Source organism: Athene noctua, chromosome 2, assembly GCF_965140245.1.
Source record: "Athene noctua chromosome 2, bAthNoc1.hap1.1, whole genome shotgun sequence".
NCBI lineage: Eukaryota > Metazoa > Chordata > Aves > Strigiformes > Strigidae > Athene > Athene noctua.
The window spans coordinates 160,284,235-160,310,971 of NC_134038.1; the positions used below are offsets into that span (position 1 = coordinate 160,284,235).

Below are 26,737 nucleotides of genomic sequence, written 5' to 3' on the forward strand. Positions count from 1 at the left end.
TTTTCCCTAGTGTCCAGCCTAAACCTCCCTTGTTGCAGTTTGAAGCCATTCCCTCTTGTTCTGTCACCAGTTACCTGTGAGAAGAGCCCAGCACCAACCTCTCTACAGAGTCCTTTCAGGTAGCTGTAGAGAGTGATGAGGTCTGCCCTCAGCCTTCTCTTCCTCACACTGAACAGTCCCAGCTCCTTCAATGGCTCCTCACAGGATTTATTCTCCAGGCCCTTCACCACTTCATTGCCCTCCTCTGCACTCGCTCCAGCACCTCCATATCTCTCTCATGTTGAAGTGCCCAAACTGGACACTACATTCCAGGTGTGTCCTCACCAGTGCAGAGCACAGGGGGACTATCATCTCCCTACTTCTGCTGGTCACAGTTTCTAATACAAGCCAGGATGCCGTTGGCTTTCTTGGCCACCTGGGCACACTGCCGGCTCATGTTCAGCTGCGTGTCAATGAGAACCCCCAGATCCTTCTCTTCCAGACAGCTCTCCAGCACCACCTCCCCAAGCCTGTAGTGATGCAGGGGGTTGTTGTGGCCCAAGGGCAGGACCTGGCACTTGGCCTTCTTGAAGCTCATCCCGTTAACGTTGGCCCATCGATTCAATCTATCCAGGTCTCTCTGTAGAGCCTCCCTATCCTCATGCAGATCGACACTCCTGCTTAACTTCGTCTTTGGATACAGTCTTAATGACACCAGAGACAATATGATCCCCTGATGAAGGAAGGATTCACAGCCAGCTGTAGGATCTCTTTTAGTGCTACTGTAGAAGGTTTTGATGCTGCCCCTGGAACACCACATGCAACTCGGATAACACATCTCCAAAAACATGAACCTGAGTCTGAAGCAGGCTCAAAAAATGCCTGCTAAAATGAGCCAGGGGCTCAACAGCCTGTTTAATGAGAAAAGACTAAAAGAGCTTGTCTTGTTTAGCCTAATGAAATTAAAGTAAAATAAATATATAAAGGGGCTAAACACTATGGTTGGAAAAGATAAAAAATAATATTGATTTAAGATCTGTTCAAATAACATCAAGCTGCAAATTAGAAGTGTGCTGTTATCCATTGGAGGAATGAGCCTTCCAGAAGATTGTAGTTGGGGAGAAGAAGCCTGAGTGTTTTTTAAATGGATGCTAGAAAGTTTACGGGAAGTATTTCATTACATTTTCTGTGGCAGCATGGGATTGAATTTGATGAACCAGGACAATCCTACCTGTCCTAGATTTTAGTGAAAATCTTTCATTGCTTTTAAAAATGTGAGATGGTGGTTGTGTGCATTTAATTTTATTTCAATTTCCACCTGAAAGCAACTTGATTTTAAAAAAGGAAAAACACTGAATGAGAGGTGGCATTCACTATTTTCTAGAAAGATAAAAAGATGTATAAAATTAATAATCTGACTGAAAGCATGTTTAGACAGAGATGTCTGGGAGGGTGTGTCATATAATTTAAGAATAACAACAAAACTGTTTTCTGGCTTGAGCTGATCGTGACAAACTACTGAGAAAGAGCCTTTCTTTTAGAAGACAATTTTTTATTTGCTTTTTTGCATCATCAGTTTAGATGCGTCTGTGACTTGGTGAAACCAGCTTGACTCTAAAGAACAGAATTCAGGGCTATGGTTTTCAAGTTGCAGTTCTAATCATGAAACATAACCAGTGCGGGTGATTGTTTTTTTGTTTGGTTTTTAAACCTGTTTATCTTCAGTGATAAATAGTCTAGAAACACAACTGGATTTTACAATCATTGGGTTATTTTTCTTCTGCATGTTTATAAGAGCCACTTTAATATGACCTGATGTGATTTGCATCTGTTGTGGAGAGTGTGTATTTCATTTTAATGACTTTATTGGATAATTTGGCAATTGACAGATTAAATCTTGTTAAATACTGTAGGATGAGAATGCGCGTAATTTGAATGTTGATACCACCGTTCCTTTTTCAGTATTGGAAAACGAAGTTGATTATTGCCACAAAAACCATTCCAGGTTTTTTTCCTCCAAATCTGATAGACTTCTTGGTGATTTCTGAAGAATACAGCAAAAGCTGGAATTAATAGAGCAAAAGTGTATATCTTAAATTTTTACGTCAACATATATCTGATTCATAGATTCAGATCTTAGGCACTGTGTTTTTTTAAATATTCAATAAACTAACAATGTTAAAGTGTATTCATTTGTTTTAATTAATTGACCTGCATTTTTCTAACTGTTGGTATGTGCATTGTAAGGTATAACACTGGATTTTGCATTAGTAAATATTTAAAATTTACTAATCCAGGTGAACAACTGCTACAGTGAACGTGTGCTTTTCAGTAGAGCTCCAAACCTTTGTGCCTTTGAACTACAAAAAGTGCAAACAAAATTTTCAGATCAAATCTCCTGTTTGACCTCCAAACAAACCAGCCACCATATTTCATGCAAATTTTGGGTAAGAAATTCAGACAATCCATCATACAGGACAGTCTACAGATACGTTAATCTGATTAGTGTGTATGAGTATCCTGAAAGGACTGCACTCGAAATTAAGTGAAGTAGAGATGCATCTTTGCTGTAGACAGATACAGATTTTTATCTGCTCTTTCTTGTGTCCTTTTATATCAAGCAGCTTCCACATCAAGTATCCAGTTTGTGGTTAGGAAGTGGATTACAAGCCTGTAGTTGTGCTTGATATTTTATTGCTATTTATTATTTATGTTACCCTTTTGCCAGGTACTGTAGAAATACAGAGCAAAAAGAGAGAATGCATTTTCCTCAGCTAAGACAGGACATGGTTACAGAGTCATAGGGAGGATAAGAGAGAGAATGAAAGAAATTTTATTTTATTTATTTTTTTTAATTTCTGCCTAATCAAATATAATGTTTCCTTGCCATGCTGGTTCCAGAACCAATTGTCTGTCTGACATCTCTGATTTCTGGTTGTACTGCAGGCTGTCAAGCTTAGTGTGTCTGGCTCAATTCCCTCAAAGTTACTAGTAATGTTCCTTGTCTCTTCTCCTTTCTCTTCTTCCCAGCCTCCCCTGCCAGCAGGGGCTTTGTTTCCATCTCTGAGGCCAACTTGATTAGGTGTTCCCTGGGACGTCTTTATCCCAATTGACCCGAGTGCATCTGCAGCGTGACCTGTGGTGTTTCCGAGCCTGAAATCATGACGAAAGGTGTCTGCAACAATTCTGCACAGAGCTGGCATGGAGCACTGCTGGGGGACTTGGGTTTCACTTGTGTGCTTCTAGGTCATAGGCTGGCAATCATCAATACAGGAAAGCCGTTAACAATGGAATGTTTAGAAGTCAAAGTACTTCCAGAGCATTGCCATGCTCTTGACATTTGGTTACTATGTGTAATTATAGCATAATGTAATTATTCCACTAGTCATCTTTATCATCCTGTAGTATGGGAAGTAATAAAGTCTGCTGTGATTCATTTGTCAGATGAAAAAGCCATCTCTGTAAGCATACTACTGAGCAAGAAAAGTTACTGTTGTGGTATAATCAAATAGACAGCGTTTATTCTCCCCGCCCCCCTGCCTCCCTCAAGTTTTACTAACAGCTTACTTAAACGCAGGTGCTTGCTTTAATCCTGTCAGCGCTGTTTTGCATCTCTGTACAGAAGAAGGATGGCCTAAGATAAATCAATAACAGAGGAAGGTATGATGTTAGTTTAGGGATAAGGCACAGTTACAGGAAATGGGATAATACAGATTATCACTAGCAATTTTGGTTTATCAGGGATGCCTTGCAAGGAACCTTTGTCCACCATTGCTAGGCCGATTTATTAACTCATTAATCCATGCCCATGTAATTCTGAATACTGTTTCCTTTGTCCCTTTTGCTTTATTGATTTCATTGTACATCCCTGCACTTAATCTAGAAGTCAAATGCATGATGTTTTTATAATTTGTGGTACCACAGTGCCTGTGAGCTCCATATGTTTAGGTCATTTTCTTCCCTGCCTCTCCCTCCATCCCGCACTCTGTTTTGAAAAGAGCAATTCCGGAGTGGGACTGTGCTCCCCATTTAGGTGGAGGCTCTGTTTTCCCTCCAACACAAGATGCCTTGTCGTAGGTTTTCAGAAACTGGTCGAGGACTCTTGCCTTCCCTGTTTTGTTTCCTCAGGTTGTGGGCTTGCATAATTCAGTATTTCTTGAGAGTTGGTTCACGCATTCATCTCCTTTCACAGTCACTAGGAAAAACTGAGTGAAGGCAATCATCAGGGGTTAGGTAGGATATATGTGTTCTTCCATTTCCCCCTCCTTGTGGCATGTTGTACAGATTCAGTACTGCACTAATCAGCATCTGGCTCTGCTCCATCCAGTTGTTTCTCCTGATAATGTCAAGCCAGGGGTTGGAGACATCTTCCAAGAGTTAAAAACCTGGGCTTGTTTCAGACCTGCCTGGGAGGGTGAGTGGCTCTCCTGCTGTTGGTGACAGAGCAAGCTGGCAGTGTGAACCCCAGTTACCCTGGCTGCTTGTCAGGCCAGGAGGGGCCAAAGTGGGGAACTCGGAAAAGTAAATGGAGGGATCATGTTCACCTACAAGCTGGGGCAGAGTAGGGCTTTCACTGTGGGGATGTTTTGTCTTGCTTTGGCATGTGGTTGTCCTGCAAAGGGGCTGGCCTTTGCCATGGCTTGGCTGGGGGGCTGAGGTACCGACACAGTAGATCCTGTCTGAAACAGCTTTTTGATAAAAAGGTTTTTGGGCAGAGAAACTAAGTTATGAAGAGCAGGAGTGGGTCAGTAGTGAATAGGGAAAAGCCGCTGTTGGGAGCACTGGGTTGCTACTTTCCTCACAATTTGCATTTTATGCAGTCTTTATTTCTGCTTCTGAGCTAGAATTCTAGGAAAGTGGTTAGTGAGTTGAAACATGGGAAATCAAATAACTGAATATTTGGAATGGAAGATGAAAAAATGAGAGCTGGGTGGTGCAGCAGGAATATCCTCTCAGATCATTAACTTCTGTTAGAGTCACTTGAGATTTTCAAGGTGATAGGGGGGTTCAGTATTAAATAGCTATTAGGTACACTGCTTTTAAAGACAAGAAAATTGGATAAGAGAAGCAGGCAGAATATCAGCCTTCTCAGAGATGGACTGTTCGCAACAGGGTGATTGGCAGGGATTGTCAGTGCTTGCAGGACTCCATTTGAGATGAACATGGTATGTAAAAATAAGTATCTGAGAACAATAATTCATTAATTACTCAAAGCTTACGAGATAACATGAAAAATGAAATGGAAGAACATGGAATGACGCAAATGTCAGTAGCAAATCCAGCTGTAGTGTTTGGGATTCTCTTCCTGTCTTCACACTTTCACAGGTATGTCCTCTGCTTTGCCAGCCCTAGGACAGTCTGTGCAGCAACGTCTTTTGGCCTATGTTTCTGTCATCTGCTTATTGCAGCCCAAATTCTTTATTTATATACATTGTTTCTAGTCTTCCTTGTCTTCAGAAAGAAACGGCTTAATCTCTGGAAGTATAGCTGTTTGGTCCTCAAGTCTAAGAGGGTCTTTCAAGGATTGTGGAAATCTCCTGTCCCCCAGACTAGAACGTCTGCACCTTACACCAGTGTTGGCCTAATAGCAATAACAGAACGTGACCAGAATTAGTGTGGCCTCTTTGTAATGAGATGTAGATAAAGCAACTGTGCTTTGTCAGCTCAAAAAACTTGGAGAAAATGGCATGTTTTATTTCTTGTTCTTAGTTATTCCAGCTCAGCAGGAGGAGGAAGCTAGGTTCAGTGTTGCATCATGCAAAGTATAGGTGTTTGGTTGAGTTCTGGTTGTGGACAGTGGTGATCATGGAAGGTGCTGAAGGTATGGCTCAAGATAATTTGTACAGATTTCAAGATGAGTTACAGATTGCTAGAAGAGAAGATGTGGCTTGAAGTTGAACTTTACGTGATGCAAGTGAAAGAAAATCCTCATGCCTCTTTCTCACCTCAGTTTAGTATTTGCAGAGAGGCTTTTTTGAGAGTACAAACCAAGAAGTTTGGCTGATGGCAGCCCTATGCATCAAACATTCTAATGTTGAATAATAACAGCAATCTGTCATACAAACATATCAAAATAATTGGCTGTGCTTCATTGGTAATGTTGATCAGAATGCATGGCAGTACCTTCTGTCACCAAAATGATTTACAGTAAGTGTGCAGATGTTATTTACAGTGACCTACTAATTCTTCTTGAATGAGGGACTGTATTTCTTCTTGCACATGATAAACTTAGCTCTGTTCACTCTCTGCTAAATTATTTGGAACAAATAAGTAGTTAATTAAAATGTCTGGTGCTATAGCACTATTTGAAGTTTAATATTAGTGAAATTTTGGCTGAGCTTGGTAGGAATGAAGGAAAATGCTCCTACTGGCAGAAAAGATGTGTTATGGTCTTCCGCAAAACTTACCAAATGCAAAGTTTTTCCTTAATGGTATATTCTTACTTAAGTCTGTGGTAGTTCTTTTCTACTTCCATTCTAGTCAAATCCTTTACTTGCTTAAAAACGAAGGACTTTCCATTCCACTAGACTGCATTCAGTTACCAACTTTAGTGTTAGACTGTCAGATTCAAAAAACTATCTGATTGAAAGCTGTAGTTTTGAATTTCATTTGCATTACGTTCACAAAAAAGTTGGAAAGAGTTAAAGTATCTAGGGAACAAAAGTACTGACTTCACATAAAATATCTAGAAGTCTTACAGTGGTTCTTCAAGTTTACATGAAGAAAACATTAAATAACTTATCTTCTTTCAGTTAGTAATGATATAATTTGATTGGAAAAACAGTTTTTGCTTTAAATCTGCTGCAACCCCATTTCCACTGTGGGTCTCCAATGTGATTCATTCAAATGAAAAAATAAGCAAATCGCATACTTCCTCTGTGTGGTATTTTTATTTTTACTTGATGCAGCATGTAATTCTGGAGTGCTGCGTTTCTGAATTTCCAAAGGAAGGGAAAGCTTCTATGATGGCTAAAATGGCGATGCAGAATAGATGACGATTGCTACCTTTTTATACTAAGTTGGGGTTTTTTTGTAAAAGCCAAGGTGAAGAAATTAAGTATTTAAAGAATTTTAATATAGGAAAAGCACAGATGTTCATACATAGCTATGTCTTCAAAAATTGTGGAGGAGAGGCAGGCATTTGCCTTAAGCAGTTGTTTCTCTGATTAGGATTATGTCTACCTTACATGTCTGTGTCATGATGATTCTCCTTGCCATACAGACTACCTCTTGAATGCTTATTCACTTATTTTCACAGTACATGCTAGAAATACTAATTTATTGCACACTTGCAATAGAGAGAGAGACCAAAATTTACAGGACTGAGATGGAGAGAGGCCAGAATCAAAGCCTAAGACCCACAGAAGCTGGGAACCATTTAATGCCTGAACATGACTGTGGGGTTGTGCACTGACAGCTTGCCCAGAATCATGCAAGATTCCCATGACAGCATCACTGGCTGAACCCTTAGCTGGTGAACGCTGTCTCAGTGCCTTGAACACAACACAGTTTCCATACGATTCTTTTGGATGTGGATTATGAAATTGAAGACTGGCAAAGTGATTACTAATTTGCAATCAATAGTAGAAGTAAGGCATTGTCTCCAGATGCCATGGGTGGAGAACTTGTAATTAGGCAGACATGGAATGAAAGGTTTAGGGGGAGTTTTTGCTTGTTTAAGGGAAAACTGTTAAGTGTCTGAATGTCCTGGAATCTGTTGATATTTAGAATATGATCTGCAGCTTGAAAAGCAAAGCCTCTCAACACAAATAATTTTTGTGGTCCAATTCAGGCACAGGATCGTCATCCCATTATGTAAGGAAAAGCACAATGAGTTCCTGCAAAAAAGGAGAGCAGCTCTAATGCCTTCTGTCAGTAGAGAAAGTTTGCTTTGTATATACCACAGATATTGCTTGTCTGTAGGCTTTACTTTTATGTTTACTCTCTCTGGATGCTAGGGATTTTGAAACGAGAGTTTAAAGCACGGTGGGGAGAGTGAGTGTTACTGGGTATCACGTGGACTGGGGATGTGTACTTACGTAACTCCTATGTGCAAGGGAGATTATGGCTGCATAAAAAAGGCTAGTAAATATCAGGAGAAACACCTAGCAGGGTCTTTTGCGGTGTGATGCGGTTTTCTGCTGGAAAGAAGCAAAACCTCTGAGGCTTGAAAAATCTTGGAATTAAACTCAACACAACACTTGAGAGTGTGCGGGAGAAAAACCTTCACTTTGAAAGATGGACAGGATGACTGAAATTATTAGTTTAATCTCCATGTTTTATCATCCAGTTAGTGTATTAATTGCCTCTCACAGCAAATCCAGCCCTGGAAAACATTGACAAAGTGTTTTTTTTGCAAGTGTCCTCATACCTTCAGAAATGTCTGACAAATATTTAATAGAACGGGTTAAAGGGCAGTCACTACTGTTCGTGGTTGATTGAAACTTCTTTGCAGGGAGAGGCTTTTGAGTGGTAGAGTAAGGTCTGGCACTGATTTGCTGATAGGGCTGTTCTGTGCCTGCTCAGTGCAGACATAACCTGCCTTGCTGTGAACTAGGTTGTTGGGGAAAACCTACTTAGATATGAACTATCTAGCTCGCCTCCCAGGAGCAGTGGCAGTATTTAGATCTGTTTAGACTGTAAAACCCACCAGAGAAAGATTCTTTCAGGTGGAGCCTAAGCTGAGCTTTGTTGCCTACTAAGGCTTGGTAAGGTCCACTCTATTTTGCAATCACAGCATCGACTACAGTAGAGACATAACCTTTGTCTGCAAACCCCAGCTGTAAAAGAGCCAAATATTCTGAAAACTTCAGAATTTGGGGGAGTATGTATCTGCATATCTTGCTGTCTCCACGTGGATCTACTTCAGACTTACAACTCAGGCAAGTTGCAGTCAGAATAATCATATGTGTGGAAGACTTGCAGGAGCTAAAAAAAATTTTAAATGCCCCTTCAAAATATGCACATACAGCCCTGCTGAGCTTCTGATGTCTCTTCTCACAGCTTTTGGAAGCTGTAAGCTTTTTTTAGATCTCTGATCAAAATGCACAAGCAGGTCTTGATATCTTCTTTTCTTTCTAACAGCAGTAGTTTAAAACAGAGGATGGATAGAATGAAGGAAAGCAGAAAGGGAGAAGCTCCCAGATGTGATTATGTGTTTGAATAGGGTGTTATGGAAATTTTATATTGTGCCTTGCTGTCCTGAGTATCGGTATCAATGAATGTTAGGTCAGGTTCATACAACAATCTTGTCAGCCTGTATGACTGATGGGGACCTCAAAGCACAGCAGGATGTCCCTGAGCCTTATGCTTTGTCTAGGCAGCAGTCAAGGAAATGACTTGTCTTGCCTCCTTGCATGTTCCACATAGTTTGTTAGGCCAGTCTGCCCTCGTGTGTGCACCCAGCTCCTTCTGACACTTGCATTCATATTTTAGTGCAGTATGAAACTCTGCTTTTTGCTGCATTCAGTTCCTGCAAACCAGTTACAGCTCTCTGCACAAATGGCTGTGGTGTGTGTTTTGAATTATGAATGTGCCCTGACTGTTCCGTTGCCCTTTGTCAACAACAGATGCACAAGGCCAAATTCTGCTCTCAGTCATGTTGGGGAAGATCATGGGCAATTCACTTCAGGTATTCACTACAGCATTAATAGACAGCAGACTGGGAACCCTGCTTTCTGGAGATGGACCTTAAAATAGAACCTTAAAATAGAACCTATCTAGTGGACTGTGACTGATCACAGCTCACAGGATGGTTAGTTCTGAACAGACCCCCGTTAGTACAAGATGATGACTGTGTAGTGCCTTTTGTATCTATTATATTGTGTTGGCTTGGCTTTGCCAGGGACCATAGCTATCTGCAAGGGGAGCTAGAAGTGACACCAGTAGATTTCAGAAATCACTGTCACTATATAAAGCAAAGGAATGTGTTATTAGGAGAGACCTAGGATATAGCGATGCAAAATCTTGTATTGCGAAGCTCTGTATTGCTTGCGGTCACTGCTGTTAGTTGGCTACACATTATTTATTTTGTTTGATGTAACGTTTGTCACCTGTCCAAAGCGTGAAGCGTTTCACATGTGCAGTGGAAAGATTTTTCAGTACAGTAAGCTGGATACTCTGATATCTAATTGAACAGTCCTCTGATTAGTTGTTTATATATCATGTGGAAAAGAGAGATGAGGAGAAAGATGTACAGCCCAATTGCAAGGTGTTCTCTGATTCTAAACCTGCAACCTCTGCCTGTGGAAAAAGCAGGTCCTTGAAGTACACCTGGAAAGATGACTCTGGTTTCCAGCTTACCAAGTACTCGAGTGTTCTCAAACCTAAACACTGAACGTTTGTTCAGCAACCTCACATTTCAGCTGAGAGTAGTTGAAGCCCTCCACAAAACGAAAATGCAGCAACCGTGTGAATATGTGTGACCTTTTGTTATTCAAGAATCTACCTCAGTTATGTGGCAATATAGCAAATATCCTGAACTTCACTTTGAAATGTGTTCATACTCAGTGGAACACTTGCTAGTCATGAAGTCAGAACTGCTCTGCTGGGCAGTGGTTTAATTTTCCTGAGCTTTCCCTTATGTCTGTCAAAATGTCAGTGTGTCAATTACTTGTGTTCATTGTTCCCAGATGGTTTCATGCTCTTTGATGGAAGAGGATTGTAAAGCTAGGTGGTGGTTGTTGTTGCTGCTGTTGTTATTGTCATTATTATTATTATTATTTTAGCTTTGCAATATCACTTGTTGAAATACAAAAAATATTTAATTTTCTTTTTAATTTGAGAAACCTGTTTCCACTGGTGTACATGAATATTAGGCGTTTGCAAAATCTATCCAGTCTTTATAATTCTTGGACCCATAAAGTTCAGTTCAGTACACAACACTATAGAAAATAAATAGCAATGTGCCCTTTGACTTTGGTACCCTTTACAACATTGATACTTCTGACGTGAGAATCTGATGAAGGATGGGACAGGAATTTTCCTCCAATTACTTCCCAAAAGCAACATCTCTTTTATGTGTTAGTTTTCTGCCTGTAGTTAGTGTGGATTATGTATGGTTAACAACAAATAATAACTTCATTCTGCATTACTGTTTCTGATATCCTAAAAATATATAAGCCGAATGTATACCTGGTGTAGCAGTGCTGGGAGATACCCAGTTTTCAGTGATGTAAACCTGCTGCCTTTCTCAGGCACCAGCACATACTGGAAGTGTTATATAATCTGCCTGTCCCAGATGATCTGCCTAGCGAAAGCAAAGGAGACATCCATAAATTTAAATCAGCCGTTCCCTTCACAGAGAAAAGAAATATGACTGGAAGGAAGGTTGTAAAACTGAAAGAGGAAGGAGAGGGGCCAGGCATATCATTTAAAATGTTGAGCACAGAATCTGACCTGAATTGTGCTAGGGATACGTATAGTCTAGCATTCTCCTTTTGGATGAGAGGTCAGGATTAAAGGGAGGGCAGAGACATGTGACATTATAGTGGGGGTCTGCTACAGGCCCCCTGACCATGAAGACTGAGCAACTGAGGCCCTCTACAGACAGATAGGAGCAATCTCACGTTCACAAGCCCTGGTCCTCACGGGAGACTTCAACCACCCTGATATCTGTTGGAGGGACAACACAGCAGGGCACGAACAATCCAGGAGGTTCATGGAACGCACGGATGATAACTTCCTTCTCCAAGTGATAGAGGAGCCAACGAGGAGAGGTGCTATGATGAACCTTGTTCTCACCAACGAGGGTCTGGTGGGGAGTGTGAAGCTCAAGGGCAGCCTTGGCTGCAGTGACCATGTTAATGGTGGAGTTCAAGATCCTTGGGGCAGTGAGGAGGGTGCACAGCAAGCTCACTACCCTGGAGTCCAGGAGAGCAGACTTTGGCCTCTTCAGGGATCTGCATGGCAGAGTAGTGTGGGATAAAGCCCTGGAGGGAAGAAGAGCCCAAGAGAACTGAGTAACATTCAAGGATCACCTCCTCCAAGCTTAGGAGCGATGCATCCCAAAAAAGAGGAAGTTGGGTAAGGACACCTGCAGGGATGAACAAGGAGGTCCTGGACAAGCTCAAACGCAGAAAGAAAGCCTGCAGAAGGTCGAAGCAAGGACAGGTAGCCTGGGAAGAAATTGTCCATGCAGACAGGGATCAGGTTAGGAAGGCCAAAGCTCTGACAGAATTAAATCTGGCCAGGGATGTCAAGGGCAACAAGAAAAGCTTCTATAGGTACATTGGTGATAAAAGGAAGGCTCAGGAAAATGTGGGCCCTCTCCAGAAGGAAACAGGAGACCTGTTTACCTGGGACATGGGGAAGGCTGAGGTACTCAGTGACTTTTTTGCCTCAGTCTTCACCAACAAGTGCCCCAGCCACACCAGACACAGAAGGCAAAGGCAGGGACCGGGAGAGTGAAGAACTGCCCACCCTAGGAGAAGGTCAGGTTCAAGACCATCTCAGAAACCTGAAGCTTCATGGGACCTGATGAGATGCATCTTTGGATCCTGAGGGAACTGGCGGATAAAGGGACTCAGCCACTATATTTGAGAAGTCATGGCAGTCTGGTGAAGTTCCCTCTGACTGGAAAAGGGGAAACATAACAACCATTTTTAAAAGGGGTGAAAAGGAAGACCTGGGGAAATACAGACCAGACAGTCCCACCTCTGTGCCCAGCAAGATCATGGAGTGCATCCTCCTGGAAACTGTGCTAGGGCACATGGAAAATAAGGAAGTTATTGGTGACAGCCAGTGTGGCTTCACTAAGGGCAAATTGTGCCTGACAAATTTGGTGGCCTTCTACAGCACTGGGGGATAAGGGAAGAGCAACTGACGTCATCTACCTGGACTTGTGCAAAGCATTTGACACTGTCCGACACAACATCCTGGTCTCTGAATTGGAGAGACATGGGTTTGATGGATGGACCACTCGGTGGATAAGGAATTGGCTGGGTGTTCGCACTCAAAGAGTTGTGGTCAACAGCTCAATGTCCTAGTGGAGAGCAGTGACAAGTGGCGTTCCTCAGGGGTCAGCATTTAACATCTCTGTCAGTGACATGGACAGTGGGACTGAGCGCACCCTCAGCAAGTTCACCAACGACACCAAGCTGTGTGGTGCGGCCGACACGCTGGAGGGAAGGGATGTGCCATCCAGAGGGACCTGGACAGGCTGGAGAGGTGGGACGTGCAAACCTCATGGAGTTCAACAAGGCCAAGGGCAAGGTCCTGCACATGGGTCGGGGCAATCCCAAGCACAAATACAGGCTGGGCGAGGGGTGGGTTAAGAGCAGCCCCAAGGAGAAGGACTTGGGGGTATTAGTGGATGGAAAACTGACTGTGAGCCAGCAACGTGCACTCGCAGCCCTGAAAGCCAACCGTGTCCTGGGCTGCATCAAGAGAAGTGTGGCCAGAGCGAAGTATGGGAGACGATCCTCCTACTTTGCTCTTGTGAGACCCCCCCTGCAGTGCTGTGTCCAGCCCTGGGGGCACCAACATCAGAAGGACACAGACCTGCTCGAGCGGGGCCAGAGGAGGCCATGAAGATGATCAGGGGGCTGGAGCACCCCCCTGTGAGGACAGGCTGAGAGAGTTGGGGGTGTTCAGCCTGGAGAAGAGAAGGCTCTGGGGAGACCTTAGAGGAGCCTCCCAGTACTTAAAGGGGCTACAGGAAAGATGGGGAGGGACTCTTGATCAGGGACTGTAGTGATAGGACGAGGGGTAACAGTTCTAAACTGAAAGAGGGGAGATTTAGATTAGAGATAAGGAAGAAATTCTTTCCTGTGAGGATGGTGAGACCCTGGCACAGGTTTCCCAGAGCAGCTGTGGCTGCCCCCTCCCTGGCAGGGTTCAAGGCCAGGTTGACGGGGCTTTGGGCAACCTGGGTAGTGGAAGGTGTCCCTGCCCATGGCAGGGGGTTGGACTGGATGGGCTTTAAGGTCCCTTCCAACCCAAACCATTCTGTGATTGTGAGATCTATATCAAATGATCCTGAAACAATGGGGTATTCTGGACAATGAATAAACTCCCCCTACTGAATGTCCCTTCTTTTTTTGTGACATATAACTCTTATATAGAGGCTGAGAGGTTTTAGAATCTGTCAGAATAATATCAAGGAAAAAAATAAAGAGTATTATTTAGTCACATACCTAGTCAAGTTAGAATCTAATACACAAATTAAATGCAGCCAGCTGTTTATAAGAAAACTAACAAGCAGTGGGATGTAATCATTGACTTTGCAGAAGGATCAGTCTTGGGAGTAATCTTGCTATTTTCACTAATACCCCAATACCAAAAAGAGAGATGAGCTACTGAATTGTATTGATAGCACACATTTTTGAGTTTTATCCACAATAGGAGGATATTTATCTTTTCAATTTGCTATCTTTAGGCAATCAAAATCATTGAATCCCTTCGTCTTGTACATGTAGACAGAGTTGTGTAAGAATGTACCTTTTTTTGTGAGCATAGCACACATTTGGGGCCCGGTCTTAATTAATTCTATCCAGTGATCAATATCTGAGATGCAGCTCCACTCTCACAATCCAAATTCTTTTCATATGAATAACATCTCTGAAACGAAGGATATAGATAATATAGATAATAGGGTAGATAATAGCCAAGGAACCAGAATTCTCTCACATAAAGCCTGTCTGAGTGCAAGAGAGGGAGAGAGACTAGCTGAACTGGTCATATATATTTAAATAAGCTTGCTGATTAGAAATGCCTTGCAGGGGATTTTATGCCATCCAGGTTAACATCTCTTTTGCTATATTCTATGCTTTTTTCACAGTCACAGTGCTCTTGAGTCTCTAGGTTGCTAGCAAATCATATTAAGATAGTGTTTAGGAAGGATAAATTTTGCCAGCCTAAATCCTTGAAAACACCCCAGTACAAGCCTTGCTATTTTCTCCTTGTTTTTCTTACTGTGAGATGAATCTCGAGAATTGGCAGTAAGTCTGGAAACTGAAGTCTATTCAAATATACTGTATCTGCTTATTAACTTTAGTTCTGTAGAGTGTCCATCATCCACGTGATATAAAGCAAAAGCTGTAAACCTTAAGCCCTTTTAATTAAAAAAAAAAAAAAAAAAAAAAAAAAAAAAAAAAAAAAAACATGTTTGGTTGTACATAAAGTGTTGTGGGATTTGAGATGCAGACAGCCTCTCTCCCTCCCACCTCATGAATGCTACCTCAGATGGTTGAACTGCAAAGAATGCTGCATGCCCTATTTTGTCAGCTCTGTGGGGCATAGATTTGCAGTTGGGGCAGCTTTTCTGTTTCCTGCTTTATTTCAGGAGACTGCTTGACTTTGATTTGCATTGTCATTCATGAAAGCACCAAATACAGTATTAGTTTTAATATGTGTTTAAGTGTAGTTCCAGCATTTTAGAAAGAAGACAGTTCTTGATTTTGGTTCAGAGTGCATCCAAGGCAACAAAAAGACTCTCCTTGGCACGACTGGGTAGTGGCTTGTGCTGTCTATGATCAGTGGCATGTGCTTCCCTTCTGTCAGAGATTGGTGCTATTCCAGCGCGCTGATTTCTCTTACATGAGCCACCTCATATCTTCATACATAAATGCACACAGATAGAGTGGCAATTCCTGCTTCCAAGTTCCTTTCCAAGAAAAGCGAGGTACCATAATCAGTCCTATCAATAGGTTAGAATCCAGAGGGCCTAATCAGCTTGGTAGACAAAAGCTTTTCACAGCACTGATTATAGAGGGAGCCTGACCATCAATTAAAACTCCTCTCTCTGAACTTTTGTTTTTCAGACAAGGAAGGGCACATAAGGGAAATTTCAGAGAAGATCCAAAAATAGCAGGTGGCTGTCACTGCTGCGTTGTGCTCAGTTTTAATCATCAGATTGGAGAAACAATGTGTCTGGGTTGCATAGGGATGTACAAATGTAGGTCTCCTGTTTAAATGCCAGAAATGGGTATGGAGAGATACGGGTTGTATGTATGTATGAGACTGCGGCTCCTGACAGACCTTTCCACCTCAGTCCTCTCATGCAACACTCTTACCTTTACTCCTGGTTATTTAAAAGTTTTAAAAGACGTTAGTGGTCTTCTGATAAAGGTTTTGCAATGACATATATTTTATTGCACTTTTTGACCTGTGGGTATTTAAGATGTTTGCTTTCATTTACCAAACTATAAATCAGAAGAATTTGCTCCAGTACGGATGAGTACTGGGAATTTACCCAGCAAATGGAGTGTTAATGGTGCTGTTTGGTTTTTGTTTCTTTCTTTCTTTTAAACTTGTGTGGATTTTTTTGCTTGGGTTTGGTTTCTTAGATTTAGAAAACTTTGGTTTTCTGCTTTTTAGTTTGTTATAGGTGGCAAAGAAGGCATGTTGGCTTTCTCTGATATTGGTCAAATACCAACTAAACAGACTCGTATTTTGTTCATTTTAAGTAATTGCCATGATTTCATGAACAATAGACTTTTCTTTTGAAAGGGGGCAGCCTAATTAATGCAGAAGAACTCTTTCATTGCTGCTATCTCAACATCAAATGTATGGTATAAAAAGCTATCCTCTACCAGAAGCCACATGCTGCCTCATTAAAAACAAAAACAGGAAACATTTTATTTACTTTGAAAAAGACCATATCAAAATAGAAATAGGGGAAGGGAGGAGAGGCTGCAGCTGTTGCAGTCAAAGTTTCAACTACAGAGCTCTTCTTTTTTTTTTTTTTAACGCTTGTCAAATTTGACAAGTTCATGCAGCTTTTGGTTTGCGGAGGTGTGCATATGTTTACATATATTTACTGGGTTTGTTTCCTGCCACCAGATAGTACTTGTTTAATAAATCAAGTGGTGTTATATAAGTTTAGAAGTGATGGTCAAACCCAAATATTCTTAGTTTATTTTTCACTAACGGGACTTTCACTCGAGTGTGGATTTTAGCTATTTGGCTTCCAGTGCATATGCTTCAACATGATTAATAAATTCTTTTAGTTAATCTGAATGGCAGTGCCACTTAATGTGCAATTGGACGAGTCGAAACATCATCTACCCCAGAACTGAGGGCCAAGCAATCTGTACAGTATTAGCTTTGTGCTGATGCCAAGCAGTCAGCCAAATTTGAGTCCAAAAACTGAAAGAAAATACATTTCACTTAATTATGTATTTTTGGCTATTTAAATATCCAGAATCATTGTCACCAATTATACATATTTATTTTGTTCTCTACTACAAAAATCAAAAGGCAATTCATACAATTAAGATGATCAAAAGACAAGCTGTTCAATACTTGTTGTTTAACAGTATTTGAAACTCCCAGAAGAAATCACTGAACTTACCTGCTTTGCCTTCCATACTTGCATCCTACTCCCAAAATTCAAAAGGATTCGATTCACTAATTTCCCCCTGGTTTGCAATTCATAGAGATAAACCTGCTCTGTGGCTTTGGTGCCATCTTACTACATCAGTCTCCAGTAACTTACAGCCTGTAGGAAATCTATGCAGCTTTTATGTCTATCAGTAGCTCAAACTAGATGTTCTTGTTCTGTCTTTCTCTAATCCTGTCTCTTTATGTGTTTTCAGAAACATGTGACATTGCAGCCAGCTCTGTCTTTATCCCATGCTAGACTTGGTTTCCATTCTGGGAGGGTTGTTTTGGATCAGCTGTGAAACACTGGGGCCACAATTAAGATGACCACTGTCTGGGTGACTGCCATTTCTGCAAGAAATGTTTCCCAAACTAGTTGTTTCTTTCTAATACTGATCAAATGCTCTGGTCTCACACCACCACCTTCCTATTATAGTCAAGATGGTAGAATAGTCTGTCATCTGTTAAACTTTTTTGATTATGCATCCACACGTTTATCTTCTTTGCTAGGCTTGGTCCAAGACCTGCAGTCAGACCCTGTGGTCCCTTTCTGTTCATTGATGCCTGGTCTAGAGCAGCACTTTGCTTGGATCCATGTATGGTTTTTCCTACAGTTGTTTTTCAGTATCAACTGCACTGAGTCCAATTCAGAATGTAAATACTCGTCTGCATACTTGGGTATGAAAATGTTTGAGGGTTCCACACATTCAGGTGACTGCAGCTAGCATATGAAGAATGTGGAAGTTTGGGTTATTCTCTGAGTGGGCAAAAGTGGAAGAGGATACCAGAGGGGCAAAATGACTGAAATTCCCTGGGCCCAAAAATTTACATTGAAAAGAAGAGAGAACTAGAAACCCTCTACCTCCTTGCTGCTAATTGACCTCTTCTGGTTCTCTGAGGTGGAAACATTGCATGCAAGGGAAATGTACGTTAGGGAAGTCTAGGGCACGTGATGTGTGAGAAAAGGCTGAGGAAAACTGCTTTGTTCAGCCTTCAGAAGAAAAGGTGAATGAGAGATCATATTGCTGTCTTCAACTTCCTCATGGGAAGGCAGACTGGAGACAGAACCAGACTCTTCTTTAAAGTAAGCAGGGATAGGAAAAGAACCAATAACAACAATTTTCAATACAGGAGATCCCAGTTTGACACTGGGAAAGAACATTTCACCACAAGAGTGTTCAAGCACTGAGGTTGCCCAGAGAATTTGTGGAGTTTCCATCCTGAGAGATGCTCAACCTAGACTGGAAAGGGCCTTGAGCAACCTGAGCAAGTCTAACCTACTTCTAAGCGAGAGGCTGGACCAAATGACTTTGAAAAGTCCCTTCTAACTGAAATAGTTCTGTGAATCTATAGCTCTTACTGAGTTGGTCTGTGAGGTATGCGGATTGACTGCGTGCATTACTGTTTGGGCAGGTGAGGTCTAGGGGAATGAGAGAGTTTAGAAATACCATTTAGTTTATATAGGTTCCTTAAACTTTAATCGCCTGTGCTGTGGTTTTGTGAGGCTTTAAAAGCTGTCTCCCTTCTTTTTTAACTTAAGGATATATGGTTTTCTTGTGTTTGCCATTAACACTATACATAAGTGCAGCTGTGTTGAGATTGATGCCTCAAAATTGAGCCTCAGTGCAACAGGAGTTGTTAAAAGACTGAGCTGGACGTCACTAGTGCACTCAGTGAGCACAGCCAGACACAGGCTTCAAAAAGACAGACTCGAATGACTTGTGTAGGAGGGTCTTGGAGATAGAGTACAAATTAGAGTGGTTTATGTATTCTGTCCTAATTATCTTCTCATGCTCAGAAAGATTAGAGAAAGAACAAACATGACTTTGCTTTTAATAAGAGATTAATAAGGACATGGGGGAATGGACACCTACACACTGCTTTCTTCAAACATTCAACATGCGATGCATAATATTTCTAAAAACGGGAGAAATGCTGACATGTTCAGATTGACATTTCAGTGCCTATCTGATTTCTGTGCCTGTCTGAAATATAGGGTTCAATAATCCTATTATGTGTGTCTGGCATACTCCTCCTTCAGCAATGTGCCTCCCATAACTGCTATAATAAGACAGAACAGCCAAAGCCTAATTCTGTGTGCCTCATCCTATCATTCACCAAAGTTCTATCGTCATCAGATGCAATCTATTGTTTTCTTTCCTGCTGTGTAGTATTGATTTTTCTAACCTTTCCTAATGTTGAATTTGTTTGGCTTTTTAACTTTCTTACCAAAGGTTAATGTTATTAAGTTGAGCAGGTATCTATAAAACTACAAGTGTTATTGCCTATCTTGCTATTGTTACACTGTCCTTTCATTAAACCCTGGCTGCCTCGGAAAGCTCTGTCTTGAAGATTTTCGTCATTCGGGAATAATACAGTGAAGGTTGACAAGAACTGCATTTGAATTGTCATCCAATTCTGTGGTATAAAATATTGGGTTTGATATGTCAGGAGCAACAGATTTATCTAAAACTCTCTTATCATTAGTGAACATGAACTGCACAGACATTAGTTCCAGCGAGGCCGTAAAGAGGATGCAGGAAGATGCGAATGCTGCTGCCTGTCCTCTTCCCCACTACGGTCTGACCACAACAGTTTCTTTGCTATTGTGGCAAAAGGAGGAGTTCTGAAATATGTGCTAATTCCAGAACAGAATATCTGCTTGATGTGAAAAGAGAATGAGAAATCACAGTTTAAATGAAGGAAGTGGTGGCTTTAATGGTGGCACTCTGTCAGTATTTTTCGGTACGATCTACAGAAGTATTTGTGTAAAGTGTCAAAGGTGCAAACAGTGAGTAAACCGTTTCAGGATGCCACTGTTAAGGCAGGTTTTGTTTTTAGTTACTGCTGCCACAGTACCCTCTTGGTATCAGTATCACAGGTGCAGTAACCTGCCTTTAATGAATTGTGCATTTGACATCCCATTTACACACTTAGATTGCATTTCTGTGATAGTTTTTTGAGGGCTTCTGTTGTGAACATGTGCAAACGGCAGTAGCGGGGCTGAACATAGGATGTCTATGTGTGGTGCATCACTGCTTTCTTCTGGAGCTGCAGTAAGTGACCTACGGTGCTCTCCAGAAACCATGCTGGCATTATCTTGCCTTGGTAGTACCTTGTAGTTGCTCTGAAATACTTTTCTTATCAAAGAACATCCAGAGAAGCTAGGCAAGAACTAACCTCAAGTGAAATGTTTTTAATAGTAGGAAGCATAAAATAATAAGTAATAGAATGACTTAAGCTGTCATAGATCATCACTTTAAAAAAAAAGAAAAACCACGATAATTTTGTCTTCCCTTGCAGCCTACCTGCAGCTGCCAAAACCTGACTGCCCAAGGTGATCAGTTTTGTTAGTGACTGCAGGAAGGAGTATTTCAAAGTGCTGGGGGAGAGTGGGGGTTAAATCTTTTATTTATAAATTAGTACCTATAAACTACTTACTTCTGCCAGCACTCTGAAACCAAGGAATGGCCCTGGCAAAAGATAAAAGACCTTCCTTCTCTACTCTTAATTTAAGAGCAGGTAACTCAACTTCCGTCTCTTCTCCCATGCCCAGCAGTAGCTGTCCCTGCCATTGATTTAGCCTTTATCTGTCACGTTCTCGTGCTGTTCAAAAGCTGATTGTGAAAGACTGGGGATATTCTGTCTGTTCACAGTTTCTCACAGCTTGGTCTCTCTTGCCACTATCAATGCCGATAATGAGACTGTCTGGGAGCACCCTGTTCTTAGTGAATGAGACGTCTTTTCATTTAGAGTGGCTTTAATTAACAAATTCCCATCAGTAGTTTTCAGATCCAGCTGTGAGCTTTCTGGGTGGGCCTGAACATCCCTATACCTTTCTTGGGCTCCCTTGGTGTCTCTGGCTGGCATCGCACAACTCACAGGTTCATTACAGACTCCAGATGGCTTGTGTCACTTCACCCCCTGCCAGTGTTACGTTTCAGCCTTTCCTGGTGAAGAGTGGAGACATGGCAGCTCTTCAGATTGTTTGACACTTAGCACCGAGTCCAGGCTCCAGCTGTATTTCCCCTGGTCTCTTTGTGGTGGCAGCAGCATCGCTTCTGCAAGAGAGGCCTTTGATTACATGTGCTATTGCAGCTATATGATGCTTCGCCTCAGCAGGCCTGTTATTACTCCTTGAAAAGGTATTTAGAGCAACGTCAGGATCAGAAAGGCTACTGCCTTTGACCAGCTTTCCTTTTATGGAGGGAAGGGAAGAGGCATAATAAAAAGCATGCCTTTATCTCCTCCCTTATCTCTTTTCCACTTCATCCAAATCCCCTACTTCATGCTGCTTTTGTTTGGTTTATGTGTATTCCGGCTGTGCAGGGAAGCATTTCAGTGATAGTGTATGTCTTCCTATTGGAGGCTCATTATTTTGTTGCATGCAATCCACTAAATTCCATCCATACACTGATCTGGGAAATTCTGTCTTCTGTACCTTACCACTAAGGTAGAGGCAGCTTTAACATTCTGTTTTGGTTTTCCTTCTGATGTAGCAAAATCATGTACTTCATACACACAGGCACAGACACACGGTAGTCTGAATGGTTTTCTCTTATCAGTTGTTATTGTGTATAGCAGAAACATAAAATCTGTCAGATAAAGACAAAGCTAGGAGACTTTTAAGGGGACCTTGAAGCAGTAGGAGAGGGAACCTCTAAATCCAGCGTGTATGGTTCTTATTTTAATTTACGATGCTGTATTGGGTATTTTGTATCCTTGAAACCTCTTTGAATAGTGACTTTATGTGGTAGATATACTCCACTTTTCCTTACTCAGCTTTTTATCCGAGGCTTAGGAATTGCTTTACCTCTCAATTAAGAAATCTGAACTCCTGCTCTTCTCCATTCTAACATGCTCTCATCCATATTACCCCACTGCAAGGAAATTGTTCTATCACTGCATGTTAACTAGTACAACTGCACTGGTTCCTGGAAGCTTGAATACTTTTGTATGCTTGCATTTATACACACTTCAATATATGTAACAGAAACATCATAACTGTAGCACCAGAGAGGACAGTCATTTTCCTGGAACCTGACCCTGGAAGTTACTGATCACCCAGGGCTCACTGCACTGAAACTTGTCCATCCGCCAGAGCATCACAGAACACGCTTATCCAAACTCACAAATATACTCAATGGGTTTTGAATATTTCCTCCTGTGCCTATCAAACTGCTGTTTCATAATAATTTGTTCAGCTGGGACCTACAGTCTTTGGGCTCTGTAAGGGTAATAGTCTTTTACTGAATTCTGCATCTCCATGCAGAGACTTTAAGAGTTGCTGACTGCAGTTAATTTCACCAAAGACAGCTGTAGTTCTTGAAATTGAAAGATGAGTGACATTTTTTTTTCTCTCCATTTTGCTGCTTCTTCACTAGGGATGTGAGTTAATTGAGACCATGGATCAGGACCTCACAGATTTCACCAAGTGCCTTCAGATACTCCAGAAAAAGATAGAGAAGAAGGGCCTCCAGGTAAAGGCGACACATCTTTTGTCTCTGGTTCTTAGTAATTACGCTTCCTCTCAATGGTTTATGCTTTAAGTTTGCACTGAAATGAAACAATGTTTTCTGTAGCCTTGCCGTTCTGTGGGTTTGCCATCATTTACTGCATACCTTTTAAGAATTGATGCTTCTGCAGAAAGGAATTACACAGCGTGTCAATGAACAAGCCCTGGCTTTCTTAAAAGGCAGCTTGTATTGATTTCTGTTAATGAACTACCCAAAGTGCAGAAGAGCTGTTGTGGCTGGTGTTCAAAGCAAGAGTCCCACTTCAGCATGTAAATATATTTTCAAGTCTTGGCACACTGAGCCTTGATGTTCATCTCTTTTCTCTCCCCTCCCAAAGGTGAGATGGGGGAGGTAATCTTACCCTGCCAACATTACATATGGTACGCAATATCTCCTTCTGCAAAAGGTTCCCCTGGAATCAAAGGGAACCTTTGCAGAGCAAGCACTGCACGCAACTTAAAAGGAGCCATATGGGGTTGTCAGCTGCTCATTTCATTGGAAAGGCGAAGGAGGCAATGTTCCCCCTCCCCTCCCACAGTTTGGTTTCAGAGGCCATCTTTTTCATCTCTCTGAGATGTGAAGCTAAATTCCTTGGGGATTTCCAGCATGATGAGTTGATGGCAGATGTTCTCTTGGGATTGCTGCCCTTTCCTCCCCATGGAACAGCCATTCGTAAGGGCTGAGCTCGCTCTTCTGCTCTGTACCTAAGGGCGAAAGGAATTGAGAGAAACAGCTGCTGCATCCTCTTACCAACAGTGAGGGCAATAGTAATGTAAGAAAGTGAAAACAACAGCACAAGATGGAAGGAGATGTATAAACCTCATCTTTTTCCATTTTCATTGTAGCAGGTTAGGAAAGTGGCCTGACTTCCTGAGATCCCTGTACTCCAAAAAAGCAGCGAGAGATGGAAATGCCAGTACTACTCCCTCTTTCTTCTCTCCTCACTCCAAGCTGTTAAATAATTAACCAGTTTTTGCTTAAGCTATTTGAAGTGTCTTGATCTTCTAAAGGGAATATATATCCCTTGGACATTTCAGAGTGCTGTTGCACAATGCCCATCTGCAATTGTGTCTCCTCTTGCCGCCCTCAGTACATACTGTTGTTCATCAGATTTTTTTCCCCATCAGTATAGACAGAGATGGGAGGGTTTGTCCATACACTGCTCTTATCTGTCTGGCTGTGAGCGAGGAAACTCTTAATATAATAGTTTATTTTTTTCCCCCTATAATTTATCATCACAAGAGCACAGAGGGGTGTCTTGCCATCTAGGACACGAATGATAAAGAGTGCTGTCAGAACAGATGATCCACCTACGCCTAGGATTTGTTTTGACTTTGGCAAATAAGATGCTTCCTTCTGAACAGAATCACCCTTAGAATGAAGGCGAACTTGAGCGTTTCCTGGATTCCGTTCATTATCAAATCCCAGCTATTGCTACAGAGGGTTTTTTTTCAAGGTATCACGAGGGGTATTATAATGAATAATCAATGTGTGGTTAAAATAAGAGCAATGGGAACATGACAGCTACAGATGTGTTTCAATAATAAGTAGCCTATTTGTAAAACTGAATTCTTTGATCACTCTCCTAGGTAAAGCCCTGTTAATTTGGCTAAAGGATACTGTATTATAATCCTTGATGATATTTTGTAAAGTACAAGCCAGAACGTAATTACAGTAATTGTGCAGAGTTCATGGCAATCCACTAAACCTAAGATTTTAGTTCAGTTATGTTTTCACGCTCTTACATGTAAGATGTCCTTTAAGTACAACCTGAGTTTTTCAGAGGTGCAAGAAGTAACAGATATGTTTTCTAAAACTACCATGTTCGTCAAATCCTAGCTGCTTCTTGCTTGCAGTGTCTGTTCCATAAAACATAGTAAGACGGCTATCAGCTGATTGACACACACTAGCTAAAGTATACATTTCTATTTCTGGTCTTCTGCATTTTCTGACATAAGGAGTTTCAAGAAGTCATTGATTCAACTTAGGCAAATAATATGTGAAACATAAGCAAACAGACCCCAAAACTGTATCACAACTGTATAAATTACTAGTTTGGATTCCACTTTGCCTTTTGTTCAGAAGCATTAGGTATAATTCATTAGTAGGAGGCTTGGCAATTCTTCTGGATGTCCTGATAATGCAGTATTTAGCTTGATGCTTCGTGTCCCAATAACACAGAGATTCTGAGCACTTGCAACATATACTGGCCTCAGTTCATGGGTGCAACCACTTGGCTCCTCTGAAAATCTAGCCTTTTTAAATACCTAAATTTGCACTTAATTTAGGTGTCTTTATGGGTAACATTCTGGCATAAAAAATGTCAAGTAGTAAGAAAACAGACTGCTCAAGCCATAGATCTAAAATGCTTGGGGAGAATGCAAATTTCTTCTTCAGAAGAAAGCTGCCATTGAATTCTGTGGTCGCCTGGGAAGTACATGCAGCTGAGAAGAAAGGAATGTCCAGGGTCTGAAAACTAGAAGTGGATAGAGAAGGGGTTCTTCATCTGCATTTGCATTTTGGGCCTGAAGTACAAACTTGCATGTCACAATGTGGGGTTTTTACCCTCTGAAAAACGTATCATAAAAGCTTTCCTTTTAACTGAGAGTATTAACTAGGTGGAATATGTCTTCCTGGCTCCAGGAAAAATATGTATGTCTCCAGCTTTGATTTTTACCCACTCTCTGGCTTATCCAGAGCACTTGTCAAAGAGGAATATGACAAAGCGACACTACAAATATGTTTCCCCATGATTTATAGTTGAAGTTACAAAAAAAGGAAAGTATCTCTTCAGTATCTTAAAAAAGAAAAAAAAAAAAAATGATTCCACATTCATGCTGTGTTTGCTTGCTCTTTCTGGGTAGCAATATGTTAAGCTAGGAAATTAATTACATTCAGTGTATACCGTGGTGTGCTGGGCTTGTGTGGTGGGGTTTTTTGGTAGAGGGGGAGGGGGTTACAGCTGTGGCCTCCTTTGAGAAGCTTCTCGAAGCTTCCCCAGCTCCAAGTCAGACTCACCTCTGGCCAAGGCCGAGCCAATTAGTGATGGTGGCTGCACCTCTGCGATAACATATTTAAGAAGGGGAACCTGAGAGAAAGTGGTGACTTATGAGAAGGACACCTATGCGAACACCGAGGTCAGTGGAAGAAAGAAGGGTAAGGGAGGAGATGCGCGAGAGCAGAGACCCCCTGTATCCTGTGGTGAGGAGGCAGGGCCACCCCCCTGCCTCACATGGAAGTCACCAGGGGAGCAGAGATTTGCCTGCGGCCTGGGAAGGACCCCCGGGACTCTGAGGGGAGAAGCAGCCCTGGCTGTTGTAGTTCAGCACTGGGAGGACTGCAACACGTGGAGGTGACCTACGCCGGAGCATCTCGAGAAGAATGCATCCTGTGAGGAGGACTCACAGTGGGGAGAGTTAGTGGAGGACTGTCTCCCGTGAGAGGGGCGCCGCGTGGAGCAGGGAGAAGAATGCCGAGGTCCGCAGAAGAAGGAAGAAGCAGCAGACTGACTGCACCCCTCATCCTCTGCCCCTGTGCCACTGCGGGGAGGAGGTACAGATATCGGGAACAAAACTGAGCCTAGGAAGAAGGGAGGGATAGGAGGAGGTGTTTTTAAGATACTCCTGTCCTGTTCTGTCTGTTAAGTGGTGTTGTAGTTAGTGTTTTGAATTAAAGTGATATCCTTTTCTTCCCCTAACAAGCCTGTCTTTTGCCTGTGACTGTTAAATGGCTGAGCGACCTCTCTCTGCCCTTATCTCGATTCCTGAGATTTTTGATTCGTTTTTCTCCTTTCCAGCACTGGGGAGGAGTGAATGGTTGCATGGTGCTCAGTTGCCCTCTGGGTTCAAACCACAACACATGGATCTACAATCCTGTGACATAGTTTATCTGAATCAAATTCAACTTTGAGGAGCTGAGGT

General features: G+C 41.9%; 1 protein-coding gene across 4 annotated transcripts in view; it reads left to right on the forward strand.

Moving 5' to 3' along the window:
- The window catches only part of TPK1 (thiamin pyrophosphokinase 1), a 320,623-nt gene that overhangs the window by 169,328 nt on the left and 124,558 nt on the right, over window positions 1-26,737 (forward strand). For 3 of the 4 annotated variants that reach the window (XM_074900881.1, XM_074900880.1, XM_074900882.1), the window contains one exon: window positions 22,686-22,781. The exons of the other annotated variant lie outside the window; for it this stretch is intronic. In XM_074900881.1, coding sequence (XP_074756982.1) covers window positions 22,686-22,781 — 96 coding nt within the window. The remainder of the gene's footprint in view (window positions 1-22,685; window positions 22,782-26,737) is intronic. 4 annotated transcript variants of the gene reach the window in all.